The sequence below is a fragment of the Uloborus diversus genome, chromosome 2 (genome assembly GCF_026930045.1).
Source record: "Uloborus diversus isolate 005 chromosome 2, Udiv.v.3.1, whole genome shotgun sequence".
Taxonomy (NCBI): domain Eukaryota; kingdom Metazoa; phylum Arthropoda; class Arachnida; order Araneae; family Uloboridae; genus Uloborus; species Uloborus diversus.
In genome coordinates, this window is record NC_072732.1 from 21,225,418 (window position 1) to 21,238,286 (window position 12,869).

Here is a 12,869-nt window from a genome sequence, read left to right on the forward strand (position 1 = left end):
ATCAAAAACCGAACAAAATGTGTCAAAATTATTTTTTTTGACTATTTAATATATTTATTCAATGTGAACGTTCAAGTATGAATATATATGTAGTTTATTCATGCAGCTGATTTTAATCTAATTATATAGAAATTAAATTGTTCATTAAAAATTTTAATTTGTATACAGGAGTTTTTTTCCCCCTTCATAAACCAAATTTTTCGACATTTATGCATGTGTGCAACAGAAAGTGTTCAAAATACAGTGCAATAATTGACTTAAATGCAATAAGTTACAATTTTTTGTCGTTTCAGAATGTATTAAAAATATGAACTAAAAAAAAAAAGAATACCACAAGTTTTAAAATATAAGTGTTTAATCATGAATTTCTTGTTCTTTAATCCATGATTTAAAAAATAATTTTCGTTAAATCATCACGTAAAATTTATTTGCAAAAAACATTTAAAAAATAAGCTTTGTTTTTTCACCTAAATATTGCACATTTAATAATATTCCTCTCAATTATAAATGGAACTGAAATTAATTGTCTTTGTAGTGTTGTGAATTTCCTCTCATAACTCTACCAACTGTTACATAAAAGAACAGTTAGTATAGGTTATATAAGGAAGTTTTTATGTAGTAGTTATTGCCAATTTTTTTTAAGTAAAATATTTTTTAAAATAATATTTTTAGAAAAAAATATTATAAAAAAACTCATTAATGAAACCTCGGTTATGTCTATATTTATGCATTACGAATATTGCAGTCGATATAACTTGATTAGATTACACACCTTTAACTTTATCATAGTTTTGGATAGTTTAAGACAGTTTCGGACACTTTTGAACAGTTTTGGACGGTAAAAACCACCTGTCCTGTCCTAAACCAGTTTTGGACAGTCCAAAACCCAACCCTGCCTGGAACCAAACAGTTCCGTATAGACAAATTGAAAGATCCGCTTTTAATAGAATAGTTTCCCCGGATAATCCAATAAGAATGGTCGAAAAGGAAGAGGAAATCATTAAATTAAGTATCTTTACATCAAAGTTATACTGCATATATAAAAAGACAAAACAGAAAGTTTTTTTTATAAATGGACAATTTTGGTAACACAAAGTAGGAGAGTTCCATAAGGTTTTCTATAGTGGAGGTAGGTACTTTGCCTAGCACACACAACAGCCAAACAGGGCCAATGAGAGGTCATGGTCAGCCTAGTTGTAAACTAGGGGCCCGGATCGGAATAGCTTAAGTTTGATAAGTTTTCTGTGGAAAGGGTGGTCCTGTGACCAAACCGACAAGGGGCCGGATTAGCTTTTGGTGGTCCTGTAGCCAAAAATCAGCTCCTTTGCCTGGGAATAATAGGCAGTTTGAAAATTCAAATGGGGATCATAAAGTTCTTTATAGTTCGGAAAAGGACTTACAAAAATGTTCTCAAAACACTTTAAGCAAGCAGGGTTGCCAACCTTGGAAAAACAATTTGAGGAGCATCTGTGGTGATTTTTGAGGAACAATTGAATATTTTGCTGAGCAGATCGGTATTCGTGCAAAAATCAATAAAAATAACTAAAACCACTTGTCTAAAATTATTTTATAGCTTTAATAAATCATTTTAAGCATGAGTATAAAAATAATTATTTTAAAACTAATAAAACAGCTTTAAACACTATTTCAACCTTTGAGTATACGCATCTTTCATTTCTCATATTTACATGCAGGGCCGAATTTAGGGGAGGGCAGGCGGGGCTACTGCCCCGGGGCCTCCATCAAAATATTCGGATATATATCAAAGTAAAGTAAGAAAAACAACGTTAAAAAAAGCACAAATTTGCCAATTACAGCAGACACATGTTTCGGCGTTACAGGGAACGCCCTTTTCAATGCAAAAAGTAATGAGCTTCCTGTAAAGCCGAACACGTGTCTGCTGTAATTGGCAAATTTGTGCTTTTTTTAACATTGTTTTTCTTACTTTACTGTTCAGCACAAAGGTATTTATTTATCTCATATATCTAAGCATCGGATATTTTCGAAAATATGATGATCTTTTCGAACCCTGATTAGGGGCCTCCACTCCTTTGTTGCCCCGGAGCCTCCACACTTCCAAATCTGGCCCTGTTTACATGTTTGTATGATAAAATAGCAAAATTTCAGCCAGGAAATGCGGAGCCAAAGAACATCTTTGCAGAGGCACAGAGTTTCGCCATTTTTGCGGAGTAGCTCTACAAAATGCGGAGCAGTTGGCAACCCTGAGCAAGTAATCCCGTTATGGATGTTTTGAAAAAGTAATGTAGGGAAAATGGTGTCGAAACAAAGATTTTGAAATTTAAGTTATAACTTACTTACAATTTAAGAATTTTGTTCGTGCTCAATACTTAATTATATTATATTATTTTGCTGTTTATTGAGCTTTATTACAAAAACTTTTTATCACTGCTATTCATTAGTTCATTCAAATAACAACCGATTAGTTATTGGGGCATTCCACGGTATTTTTGACATTATGTAGAGTCCGTAACATGACCTTTTTTTGCTATAACTTTTTACTTTACCGTTTGATTTGCAAATTATTTTAATTTGAGCTGGTGTGTTGGTAGGAAAAGATCAAAATAAAATAATATGCTGATCAAACAGTAAATTTAAAAGTTATGGCAAAAGAGGTCACGTTACGGACTCTACATAAATGTCAAAAATACCGTGGAATGCCCCTATTACGTTTTCAGACTAACAGGGGCAAATCCAGGATTTTTTTCTCACTACCTATTTTTGTGAAAGTAGTGTATCAATATTCTATTTTTGTGAAAGTTTTTTTTATCAGCATTGATTTTGTGATCTTTTAAAGGCACATTCTAATTTTTGTCTCAGAAAAATTAGAGCAATTTAAACGTTAGTTTGAAAAGTGCAAATGTCATTAATAAATATTTTGAACTTTTTTTGTGTGTGTGTGTGGGGGGGGGGACCTAAAAGGTAGGGAAAATATCATTGTATCTCAGCTCAATAAGCTTTGTACTGTGTAAAATTCAGGAAATCACCATCCCCTAAAACTGATGCTAAAAGATTGCTCAAAAGCAATTTGACGAAAAACAGTGAAACTTGAGTTTAATACTATGAAAAAGTTGTTACCTAAGCGATTGTTCCATATAAATCATCTTAGCATTTTATTTTATGAGTAAACTATGTTTTAAACAGAAAAACATGTTTTCTATTTTAAAACACAGGTTTTTGTGAAACTTTCATTTTTTTAATATTGTTTCTAGAATGTGTCGATTTTTAAAGTTAGTTTTGTGAAGCTGCTGATTTTATAACTTGATTTTTGTGAAAGTACCGATTTTAAAATAAGATTTTTGTGAAAGTACCGAAAAGCGGTAGCAAAATCAACCTGTATTGGGCCCTGACTATTGTTATCAGTTCGGTAAGTAAAAGAACACTTTCCGTCAGAATCAAATATTCTGCTTAATTGACTATTATATATTTAGGAACAGACAGTATTGGTTTAAGCCATGTCGACAGTACTTAAATTCAATAAAAACATCAAACTTGTTGGCCTCAAACATAAATAAGCAAATAAAATAAAATTTGAAAAATACTGAAGTAACTTGCAATTAACATCATACTTGTATATTTATATTCAAAAAATTTTTTTCGTGAACTTTCATTTAAATGACCCACTAGTTTAGCCAATGCTTATTTGTGAAAAAGATTAAATTTACTATCACTTTTGTAGGTTAGTCATAACCAAAATGAAAAAAAAAGGAAGTATGGGGGATGTTTGGAAGGATAAACTGAGACGTTATTAAGACTATGATGCTTTTTATTTATTTTATTACAAATACAAATACAAAAGTGACGACCAGCAACAGGCTCTGGGCCCAGCTAGACTGGTCCTAGTCAATTTATACTTTGCTGTTTAAATGATAAAGTGGCAAATATAGAAACAGTTTTCACATTAATAGGCAAAAAAAAAAAAAAATCAAAATACTGTTTTCTATTGCCTTGCTCATTTGCATTTGCTGCCCGGTACTTCATGATGAAAATTTATTCCAACTATTTTTAATGCATGCAATTAGTGATGTAGGGTGGGAAGGTAAATGCATACTACACCTGAAAATCAACAACCTACTATAAGTCAGGAAAGACTCGTCCAAGAAACAGATTATTTATCCAATTCTTCTTACAGTTCTGACCTAGAGATCAACTTAGAAACATCTGAATCTGATTCAGGTTAGTTTTTAACCACAACCTAAGACCTTAAAATAATTACAGTTGTGATTGTTCTCAATATTTTTTTTGGTACAGATGTGATATACCCCCCCCCCCCCCATTTGGCGACATTCGATTTTTTTGCACAAAATTAAAATATTTTTCTCGCCAATGAGGCGATAACTTTTTATGCATGGCATCCCTGGCCAAACTAACCTGTGTTTAGCAACCCGAAGGCAATCTTACAGATCTGTTCAAACTTGTTTACTTGGGTTGTTTGGGTTTCACGCAGGAGAGATACGTGGTGTTGTTTCGTGCAATATACCTTACAGGAATGCTTATTTTGTGTTAGTTTAGATTCAGTAGTTGTGTTTTGAAGTAAAAACATTAGAAAATGCCAGTTTCTTCAAACTTGAAGGTTAATTAAAAGTTAACTCCAACGTGGTGTGTATCTGTAACGTGCCATTGTCATATGATGTATTGTTTTAGACTGAGTGTGAATATTTATACCATATAAAAAGGAAAGTTCTTTATTTTAGAATTCAAAAAAAAAACCTCTCACTTCCAAAATTCTTTGTTTTTACAAATCCTTGAGGGGTTCTTGTAGTTTTTAACTTTATTTTTACTGTATGTAAATTAATTTTACAGAAATAGTACGGTTATTTTGTTCTAAAAGTTAATTCTTATCGATGCCACGAATTATTTAGACATTCTATTAACGTGCCTCCTTTAGGTACTGAATTTTATGTTAACAATTGAAAGTTCTTTCGGTTGTACTCTTAAAAATGCTGAATTTTATTAATAAATCTGCACAATAATGGTGCATATTTCACACTTAAAACTGTGTCATTATTGTACACTGAACGGAAGGAGCCACCCTTGGGTGTCTCCATGAAAATATACATAACTGTGACCATACTCCGACTGTAATGTATATTAACAGTCGGAGGGATAACTGGCGAGCTAGAGGTCTCATAGTACTTTCGTAATGAGACCGAGGCAGGGCCGGCGAGCCAAGGTCTCATTACGAAAGTACTACGAGACCGAGGGCTCGTATCCCAGAGAAATGATGAAAAAAAAATTAATGCATTAATTTTGACTTGTAATTAATACAATAATTTATTTCATTGTATTTTAATATGTTTACAAAAAACCCCGGCCCTGTACATTTTTGAAGCATATATGCGTGATGTTTTTTGTTGTGCTTTTATGTTGTTTTTATATATATTGTGTTCTGAAGTGCTTTGATCATGTTTTTTTATCTGATTTTTTCCTGTTGGCGCTAAAAAAGCATCGCTAAGAACGATGTATGACATATGTCATCATACATCGTTTTCTTGGCGACGCTTTCTTGGCGCCAACAGGAAAAAGTCGCCAAGGGTGGGGTATATCACATTAGTTCCAAACCAGATTTAAAAAAAAAAAATCGCCAAATTTGTCGCCAATTTGGCGACTAAAAGACTGGCATTATATCGACAAGTGTCCGCCAAATTATAATACCACTTGAGTGTTTACTTTGAAATTAACAATGATTTTCCCCCAAAAAGGGGGTGTTTGCAGGAAAGGGGTTTAATAAAGTTATTTGCCTTGGAATCGGGGAATTAAAAATTGTCCGCATAAGAGGGGTGTCCGTTAGGAGGGGTTTTACTGTACTTGAAAATGTTAGGCAACAAAACCGTTTGCTGACATTTGCTATTAGTTAAGTTAAAAAGCAAGCAAACTAGGGGACGGCTAAAGAAAGCTCGGTATGCACTCAAACTAGCTGATTGCCATAATGGCAGTTATTTTCTCATTAGTATCTTTTTATACATGTAATCGAACCAATTGGTAGTCAGTTTTTAAAAAATGCAAGGGGAATCAGTGAAAAGGAAAGAAAAAAGAAGCCCGGAGTCGGAGTCGGCATGTTTTCTAACGACTCCAACTCCGACTCTTTTAACCCAAAATCCGTCCAACTCCGACTCTTCGACTCCGATTCCACAGCCCTGGTGAGAACTTCTATCTTTAGCTATGCTAAAGGGATGAAAGTCCATTCACAAAGCTAATATTTAGTAGCAAAAAACAAAGATATTTCTCTCACCCTACTCTTCCATTCCCATAAATTTTGTGTAGTGGGCAATGAGGTCACATAGCTCCCTAACCCATGAAAAACTCCCATTATATCCATTTCGTATAAAGTGAAATCACGTTATAGTGCAAGTCCACTGTTCAGTCAAAAATTTGTACACTATCTTCCATTAGCTTGTAAAAAATAGATTAAAAAAATTTCTGATTTCCAGTTTGACATTGATAGGAAGAGGTTCTATAATTAGTGCTTGATAACAAAAGAAAATTTCACATTAGGCAATAATTTTGCACTACGTGGTTTATTAATTTTAATGTTTAAAAATTTATACCTGATTCCTTTACGCCTGGCTTTAAATATTCCAATTTGAAATTGTTCAAAATTTGATCCAGCTCATGTCGCTGCTGGAGTGAGCTATCAGCCCACATGAAATGAAACATAAGAAAAAGAAGAAGAAAACAATGAACTCCAGAAGAAAGTTTGTGCCCCATTTAGAAATTGATAAAAGTGAACTATCATGTGTGAATAAAATTTTCTGTGATCGAAATGCGAACAAACTTTGTTTATTATCTGATCATTATTAGAAAATTAGTGCTTCGAAATGGAAGCTTTGCGTAAAATAATATGAAGCATAAACATAAATTCTATCTTATCTTTTACATTTTACGCAACAAAACAGAACTTTTAGCGATAAATTGCACAAAACCATTACGATAGAAGAAAAGTTAAACTCCGTAAAAGCACATAAACAGTTAAAAACAGTTACAGTTTGAAACTATGAAAACATGAAAATATTTTCCCTAATTTTATTTTAATAAAAAATTAGCATCAATGTTGTAAATTTTTCAGATATTTTTAGATTGAGTTCATTTTTTATCATGAAAAATCATTCAAAATCAAGTTATCAATTAGCAAAATTAAGATTGATCAAAAAATATTAGAAATGCAAAAATAAAATTCTTTCTTTCACTTCAAAATGTTAGGCATGAAACTTTTAAAATATTTTTAAATTTCTACTTTTGTTAAAAAAAAAAATTAATATTTAATGTCAGAGGGCGCGCATATCGAACAATGGGAACCGGTGAAAACCGGTATCATTCTTTTTGGCGCCCCGCATACGCCATTCTCCTTCATTGAAGAAAGTCGTCGTCACGTTGCAGTGCAACTTCAAGTCAACTCTTTTGAAGAAACGTACAGGAAACCTTGAAATCAAAGGTAAAAAGCTTTCCTTACAGCTTTAACTCTTATTTATCTTAAAAAATAATAAAATTAAAAGTGGTTCAAATTCTTATTTCGCTCTAAAATGTTAACTTTGCTAAAAATGCCGGCTGCGCCATTTTGCTGTCTTGAACATTTGCCGACTGATAATCCAGACCATTTGCTTTAATTAGCTATAAATATTGGCTTCTGAAATTTCAAGAGTATTAAGTTATGTTATTCAGTCATAATGTTGGAGATATTTCCTTTTTTTTTTTTGGAGTTCTTTAGTGAATTAGATAAGTTGAAGTGTCATGCGCCATACTCAAGTATCGTCCATTGTCTTGGAAGTATTGATTTGTAAAAGTTTAGGTAAATGGAAAGGTGTTGCGGCTCTTCACGTTCTTGTATGCAAAAATAATTGACCGACTTAATTTTCCTTGCTATTGCGTATTAGGAATTAATTACTTAACAAACGCATAATGTTTCTCGAATCTGATTAAACTGCGAGCTTGAATTAATAACCATTTCATTTTTAGAACATGGCACCTATGTCCATCTTTGTCGGAGGGTTGGGAGAAGATACCCAAAAGGAAGATTTGGAACGTGAGTTCAGCCGCTTTGGAAACCTCACCAAGGTCTGGGTAGCTCGCAATCCCCCCGGATTCGCTTTCATCGACTTTGAAAATGACGATGATGCTAATGAAGCCATTAAGGAAATGAATGGCGCCACAATTAATGGTCAGGAGATCCGTGTCGATGTCTCACGCAGCGGTGGACGCCGTGGTGGAAGAGGTGGTCGTGGTGGCGGCCGATTCCGTGGAAATCGTGATGGCGGCTATTCCCGTGGAGGACGAAGCAGTTATGGCGGCAGCGGAGGTGGCTATGGCGGTGGACGAGGAGGCGGACGCGGCTTTTCTCGCGGTGGTGGACGAGGAGGGCCACGTTATGGAGGAAACGACTATGGCTCCAGCGGTGGTGGATACAGAAGCAGATCACCCATGGGGCAAGTAACATTTACTTAAATCTTTTTGCAGCATTGCTACTTGATTTATTGTATGTTTTAGCGAAGAAAGAGCCTATATTTCAATTTCTCATTCTGCGATCACTAGGCACTTATTTTACTCAGGTTTAGGTCCTAAATGGCTCTCAGTTATTTGATTTTTTTTTTTGTTAGGTATTTCATTTTCACGGAATTCAACGTCCACTCTTTTTGTATGTTAATTTTCCGATCGTTTTCAGAGTTCTAATTCCTTAACATGTATGATCCATTGGATCACCTTCTAATTCAAGTTCGTAACTGGGTTGTACAATCTAGATGTAATATGACACCTCGCTTTTTTTTTTTTTTTTTTTGTTGCCGGAATGCTCTTAGGGTCAAAGTTGTATCTGAGTTTGATACAAGCTTTGAGCTCTCAATGCTCTGATGGGGCATTCCAAGGTATTTTTGACATTTATGTAGAGTCCGTAACGTAACCTTTTTGCCATAACTTTTTAATTTACTGTTTGATTAGCATGTTACTTTATTTTGATCTTTTCCTACCAACACACTAGCTCAAATTAAAATAATTTGCAAATCAAACGGTAAATTAAAAAGTTATGGCAAAAAAAAGGTCACGTTACGGACTCTATAATGTCCAAAATACCGTGGGATGCCCCTGATACAAGTAGCATTAGGCATTTCAAAAATTTTTTTGAAATGGGGAGCTGCCAAGTATCTTATCAAGGTGGGCCTTCCAACCCATAAAATTTAAATTAATAGGACTATGAACTGAGACCCTAAATCAAGGCTGCTGCTATGGCCTCTCATTGGCCCTGATGATGTAGATAGATTGACATTAATTTGAAATTTGCCTTTGGTCTAACAAAGTGTTTAAATAAAATTTTTAAAATATTGAAGTGAAGTTTCTAGTTAGACCTTAAAACCACGAGCTACTGAATTGATGGTGGTAGAAATTTTCACTGGTTTCTGACCACCAGGTCACTGGAATCTTACAAAAAGTTACTTCTCTTCTGACTATTAGATCTGCATTTTTTTTTCTATTCACTCCTGGCTAGCTAACAGGTGAGCAGGTGTAGACTCGGAGGAGAACCAACCAAATACAACTGAAACTTAACTTTTTGGTGTTTGAAAATTTAGCCCCAGCAGTTTGTCAAGATATTGTTTTTGACAATCTTAATTCCGATAAATTTTACCCTCCACAGCCAGTGTATCCTACCTTTAATATTATTTGCTAATTGGTTGGGATAATTCCAATTCCCCCCCCCCCCCCCCCCCCCCCCCCCCCCCGAGTTCTGTTCAGTATTTCAGACTTAAAAATGGTTTTGACTTGTTTCAAGGGATAAAAATTGATTGAGCTAAATAGAAGTTAAGAGCCTGTGGATAAGTAAATCTAAAGAGCTCAGATGCATATTTCACTATTGTGTTAAATCATTACCTACAGAGATTTGTTTGGGAATTCTGTTTCTTCAGCAAAAGACTTCTTTCTAGTTGCAGTCTTTTTTTACAGAGCACACTGTTAAACATAATTAACATATGCAAGGGCTAAAGTTCTATTTTAATTGCAACGCAAATTCGCTGATCAAATTTTATCAGCATTTTGAATAGTCTAATGACAGAATGATAAAATTAATACTGTCGGAAAATGTTTCACTTAACAGGATGATACTTCTGTTTGTTTCATTTCCATGGGAGTTACAATTTAGAAGTATGTGATTTCAAATAGGAGTTCACAGAAATTTTAGCCCCTGTGTTGTGCTCTGAATTTAATTTTCATACTTATTTGAATGTGATTTAATCAAGTTGCATGTTATTTTTTGTTAAACATCTGGATTGCAATTCAAATTACAAAAAATACTTCTGAGCACTAATGAAAGAGACAATAACCGTTGCACTGTTTTGCCTTGTTTTTATTGCACCAGTATTCAACTTTTAACCCTTAATTTCTACATTTTCGATAAAATTATGAAACATTAGCTGGATTTTCCTGTAGGAAATGATTTCTTCTTTCGATTCTCTACCATTATCAATTATCATTACTGCATGTGTATTACATATACAAACCTGCTGCATTTACAATATTCAATATCTGTATCATTTGTTTCGTGCATAACAAGAAACGTTTTTTATCCGCACAGTGGTGATAGCAGCTGGTAATTTCCTCGAGCCTCGCAACAATGCTGATTTACCATCAATATTACGTGGCACGTGAAGTACTTTTCCAGATAATCTCATCCTTCGTGAATACATGAAACAGGTGTTTTAGAAGTTCATTGATTTCAATGTTTTCACTGTAATATAATCATCGTTTTCTTCATTTGTTGCACTGTTTTTGTATTCATCAGAATAAAATAACTAATCCAACCTGAGCCTTGCACTGATATTGACTTTTGAAAGTAGTTCATATGTGTTCAAAGATTATTATGGCGCAATAGATTTTTGTTTAATAAGGTGGCTGCTTTGATATTTTGTAACACAAAAAAAGACGAATAGAAAGTTCTAGTTTGACTAATAGTTTAACAGATCGTTGTATTCATACGATTAACTATACATGTGATTTCACTTCAGAATGGCTACTTGTTTTCCCTTTTGTACTTTACAAAATATCAAAGCATAGAAGAGCATTTAAAAGAATTTATATGGTTAGCCAAGGTAGGGTTAAATATTAGTTCATATATTTTTTCAAGCATCGGCAAGTTATGGAGAATATTTATTATGGCGTTTCGTGAGCTTAAATACTGAATTGAATTTAATTTTAGAATTTTTGTTAGTTTTTGAATTTTCTTATTTTAGCTTTATCATGAAGTTATTCTTAAAGAATCTTTAGTTTATTTTAATCCCACTGAAAGGAAGTCTAATTTTAATTGAATCATATATTTAAAGAGTCCTCTGCTAACGAGCTTTATGATAGAATAACTTAAAGTAGGCAATAGTTCAAATTCAAAACTGATTACTGCTACACCTTTGAAGGAAGAAAACTCAGTATAGATTTCGATGTGACATGTTTAAGTACGAATTGTGACTGCTGTTTTCAGATATTGAAACTAAATCAAAGGCTATCTATCCAGTTCTGCATGTAAGTATTTTTGTAACCGAGAGTGAACTGAATCCAAAAAAGATATGTTCAAGATGGGTGCTCAATTTCTGTTCATAGTTACAGCTAATTTCAAAGTTTAACATTCAAATTTTATGAACAGAAATCTTGAAAACTTTCACAAGTTATCTGCCTGCAGTGACAATTTGCTCCATTAAGAAAGATAGATTCCAACTGTTTCCATTTATTTCAAGGATTATGTTTTTATACAAAATTTTTTTACTAGAATTGCACATGATATAGTACTTTTCACCAATGCAATCCTTCCCCATCTCCAACAAAATTATTAGGTAATTTTTTAACAGCATAAAATTTTTAACCACTTAATTGGCTGGTGCCTATCCATGTTCCTTCACATAAATTATAATTAGGGTCTTTATTTTATATTTCTAGATGCTTGAAGCTTAGATTCACAGCTTGTGCAGTTCGAATCGACAATAAAATCGAAAAGTCATTGCAAATTGATTCTTGATGTTAAACAAACTAGCTTAGTATCGAAAATATTTAACAGCATATAGTTGCCAGAGGCTTTTATTGGGCCATTTTCACCACATGCTTACATTTCAGAATTTATTTGAAATTGGAAATAATATGAGTAAGATGAATTGTCAAGTCCGTTACTGATATTGATAAAAATTCAATTTTAAATTATTATTCATAGTGCCTAATTTAAACTTAGTTTGAAATTACTGTGTCCCTTAAGTGCTGTTAAAAACTAAAGCTTGAATTAAATTGAAATTAAAACATTTAAATAATACTTATGTGAAATCACTCTTAAAATTTTGCAAGTTTATGTAATCAGTGAAATACTTAATTTTCAAAAAAAGATTTTATATGAATTTAGGCAACTAAACAAAAGAACTAAGAGCCCATGTTTTGGTCAACTTTGTTTTTAAAAATTCTAAAATCAGTTTTGTAAAATATTTAACGCAACTTATTTGTTCTTCACGATATGCAATATACCTAACAAATTTGAATGAACCCATTTTGCTTTTTGATAATTGAACAAGAAATGATTTAAAATATCTTTACCGAGTCCTGTCATTCCTATTTTCTTAAAATTTGTACATTGTGTAGTGAGGGCTAAACTGTCCAAAAAGCTTTCATGCGAATTATATTTTTCAAGCCAACATGTCACAAATCTTTAGTGCAATAAATAGTATGACCAGCATTTTTCTTACAAGGATTTTTTATTTCTTACCCAAAACAAAATAATACAAAAGCTGGTGACAAGTGTCTTGAGTTCAGTAAAAAGGGATTAAGACAATTAAGAATCTGCTGAGATAGTGCATGATAAAATAAAGTAAAATGTGGGGACCATGGGTTTTGTCATCCTTTTTCTC

At 33.2% G+C, this 12,869-nt stretch overlaps 1 protein-coding gene across 1 annotated transcript; it reads left to right on the forward strand.

Moving 5' to 3' along the window:
• Window positions 1-7,310: 7,310 nt before the first annotated feature.
• On the forward strand, window positions 7,311-10,801 carry LOC129217776 (RNA-binding protein Rsf1-like). The gene is made up of 3 exons (XM_054852120.1): window positions 7,311-7,450; window positions 7,972-8,438; window positions 10,571-10,801. Exons 2-3 carry the CDS (start codon window positions 7,975-7,977, stop codon window positions 10,587-10,589), a joined length of 483 nt encoding a protein of 160 aa, XP_054708095.1. The 5' UTR covers window positions 7,311-7,450; window positions 7,972-7,974; the 3' UTR covers window positions 10,590-10,801.
• Window positions 10,802-12,869: the final 2,068 nt, after the last annotated feature.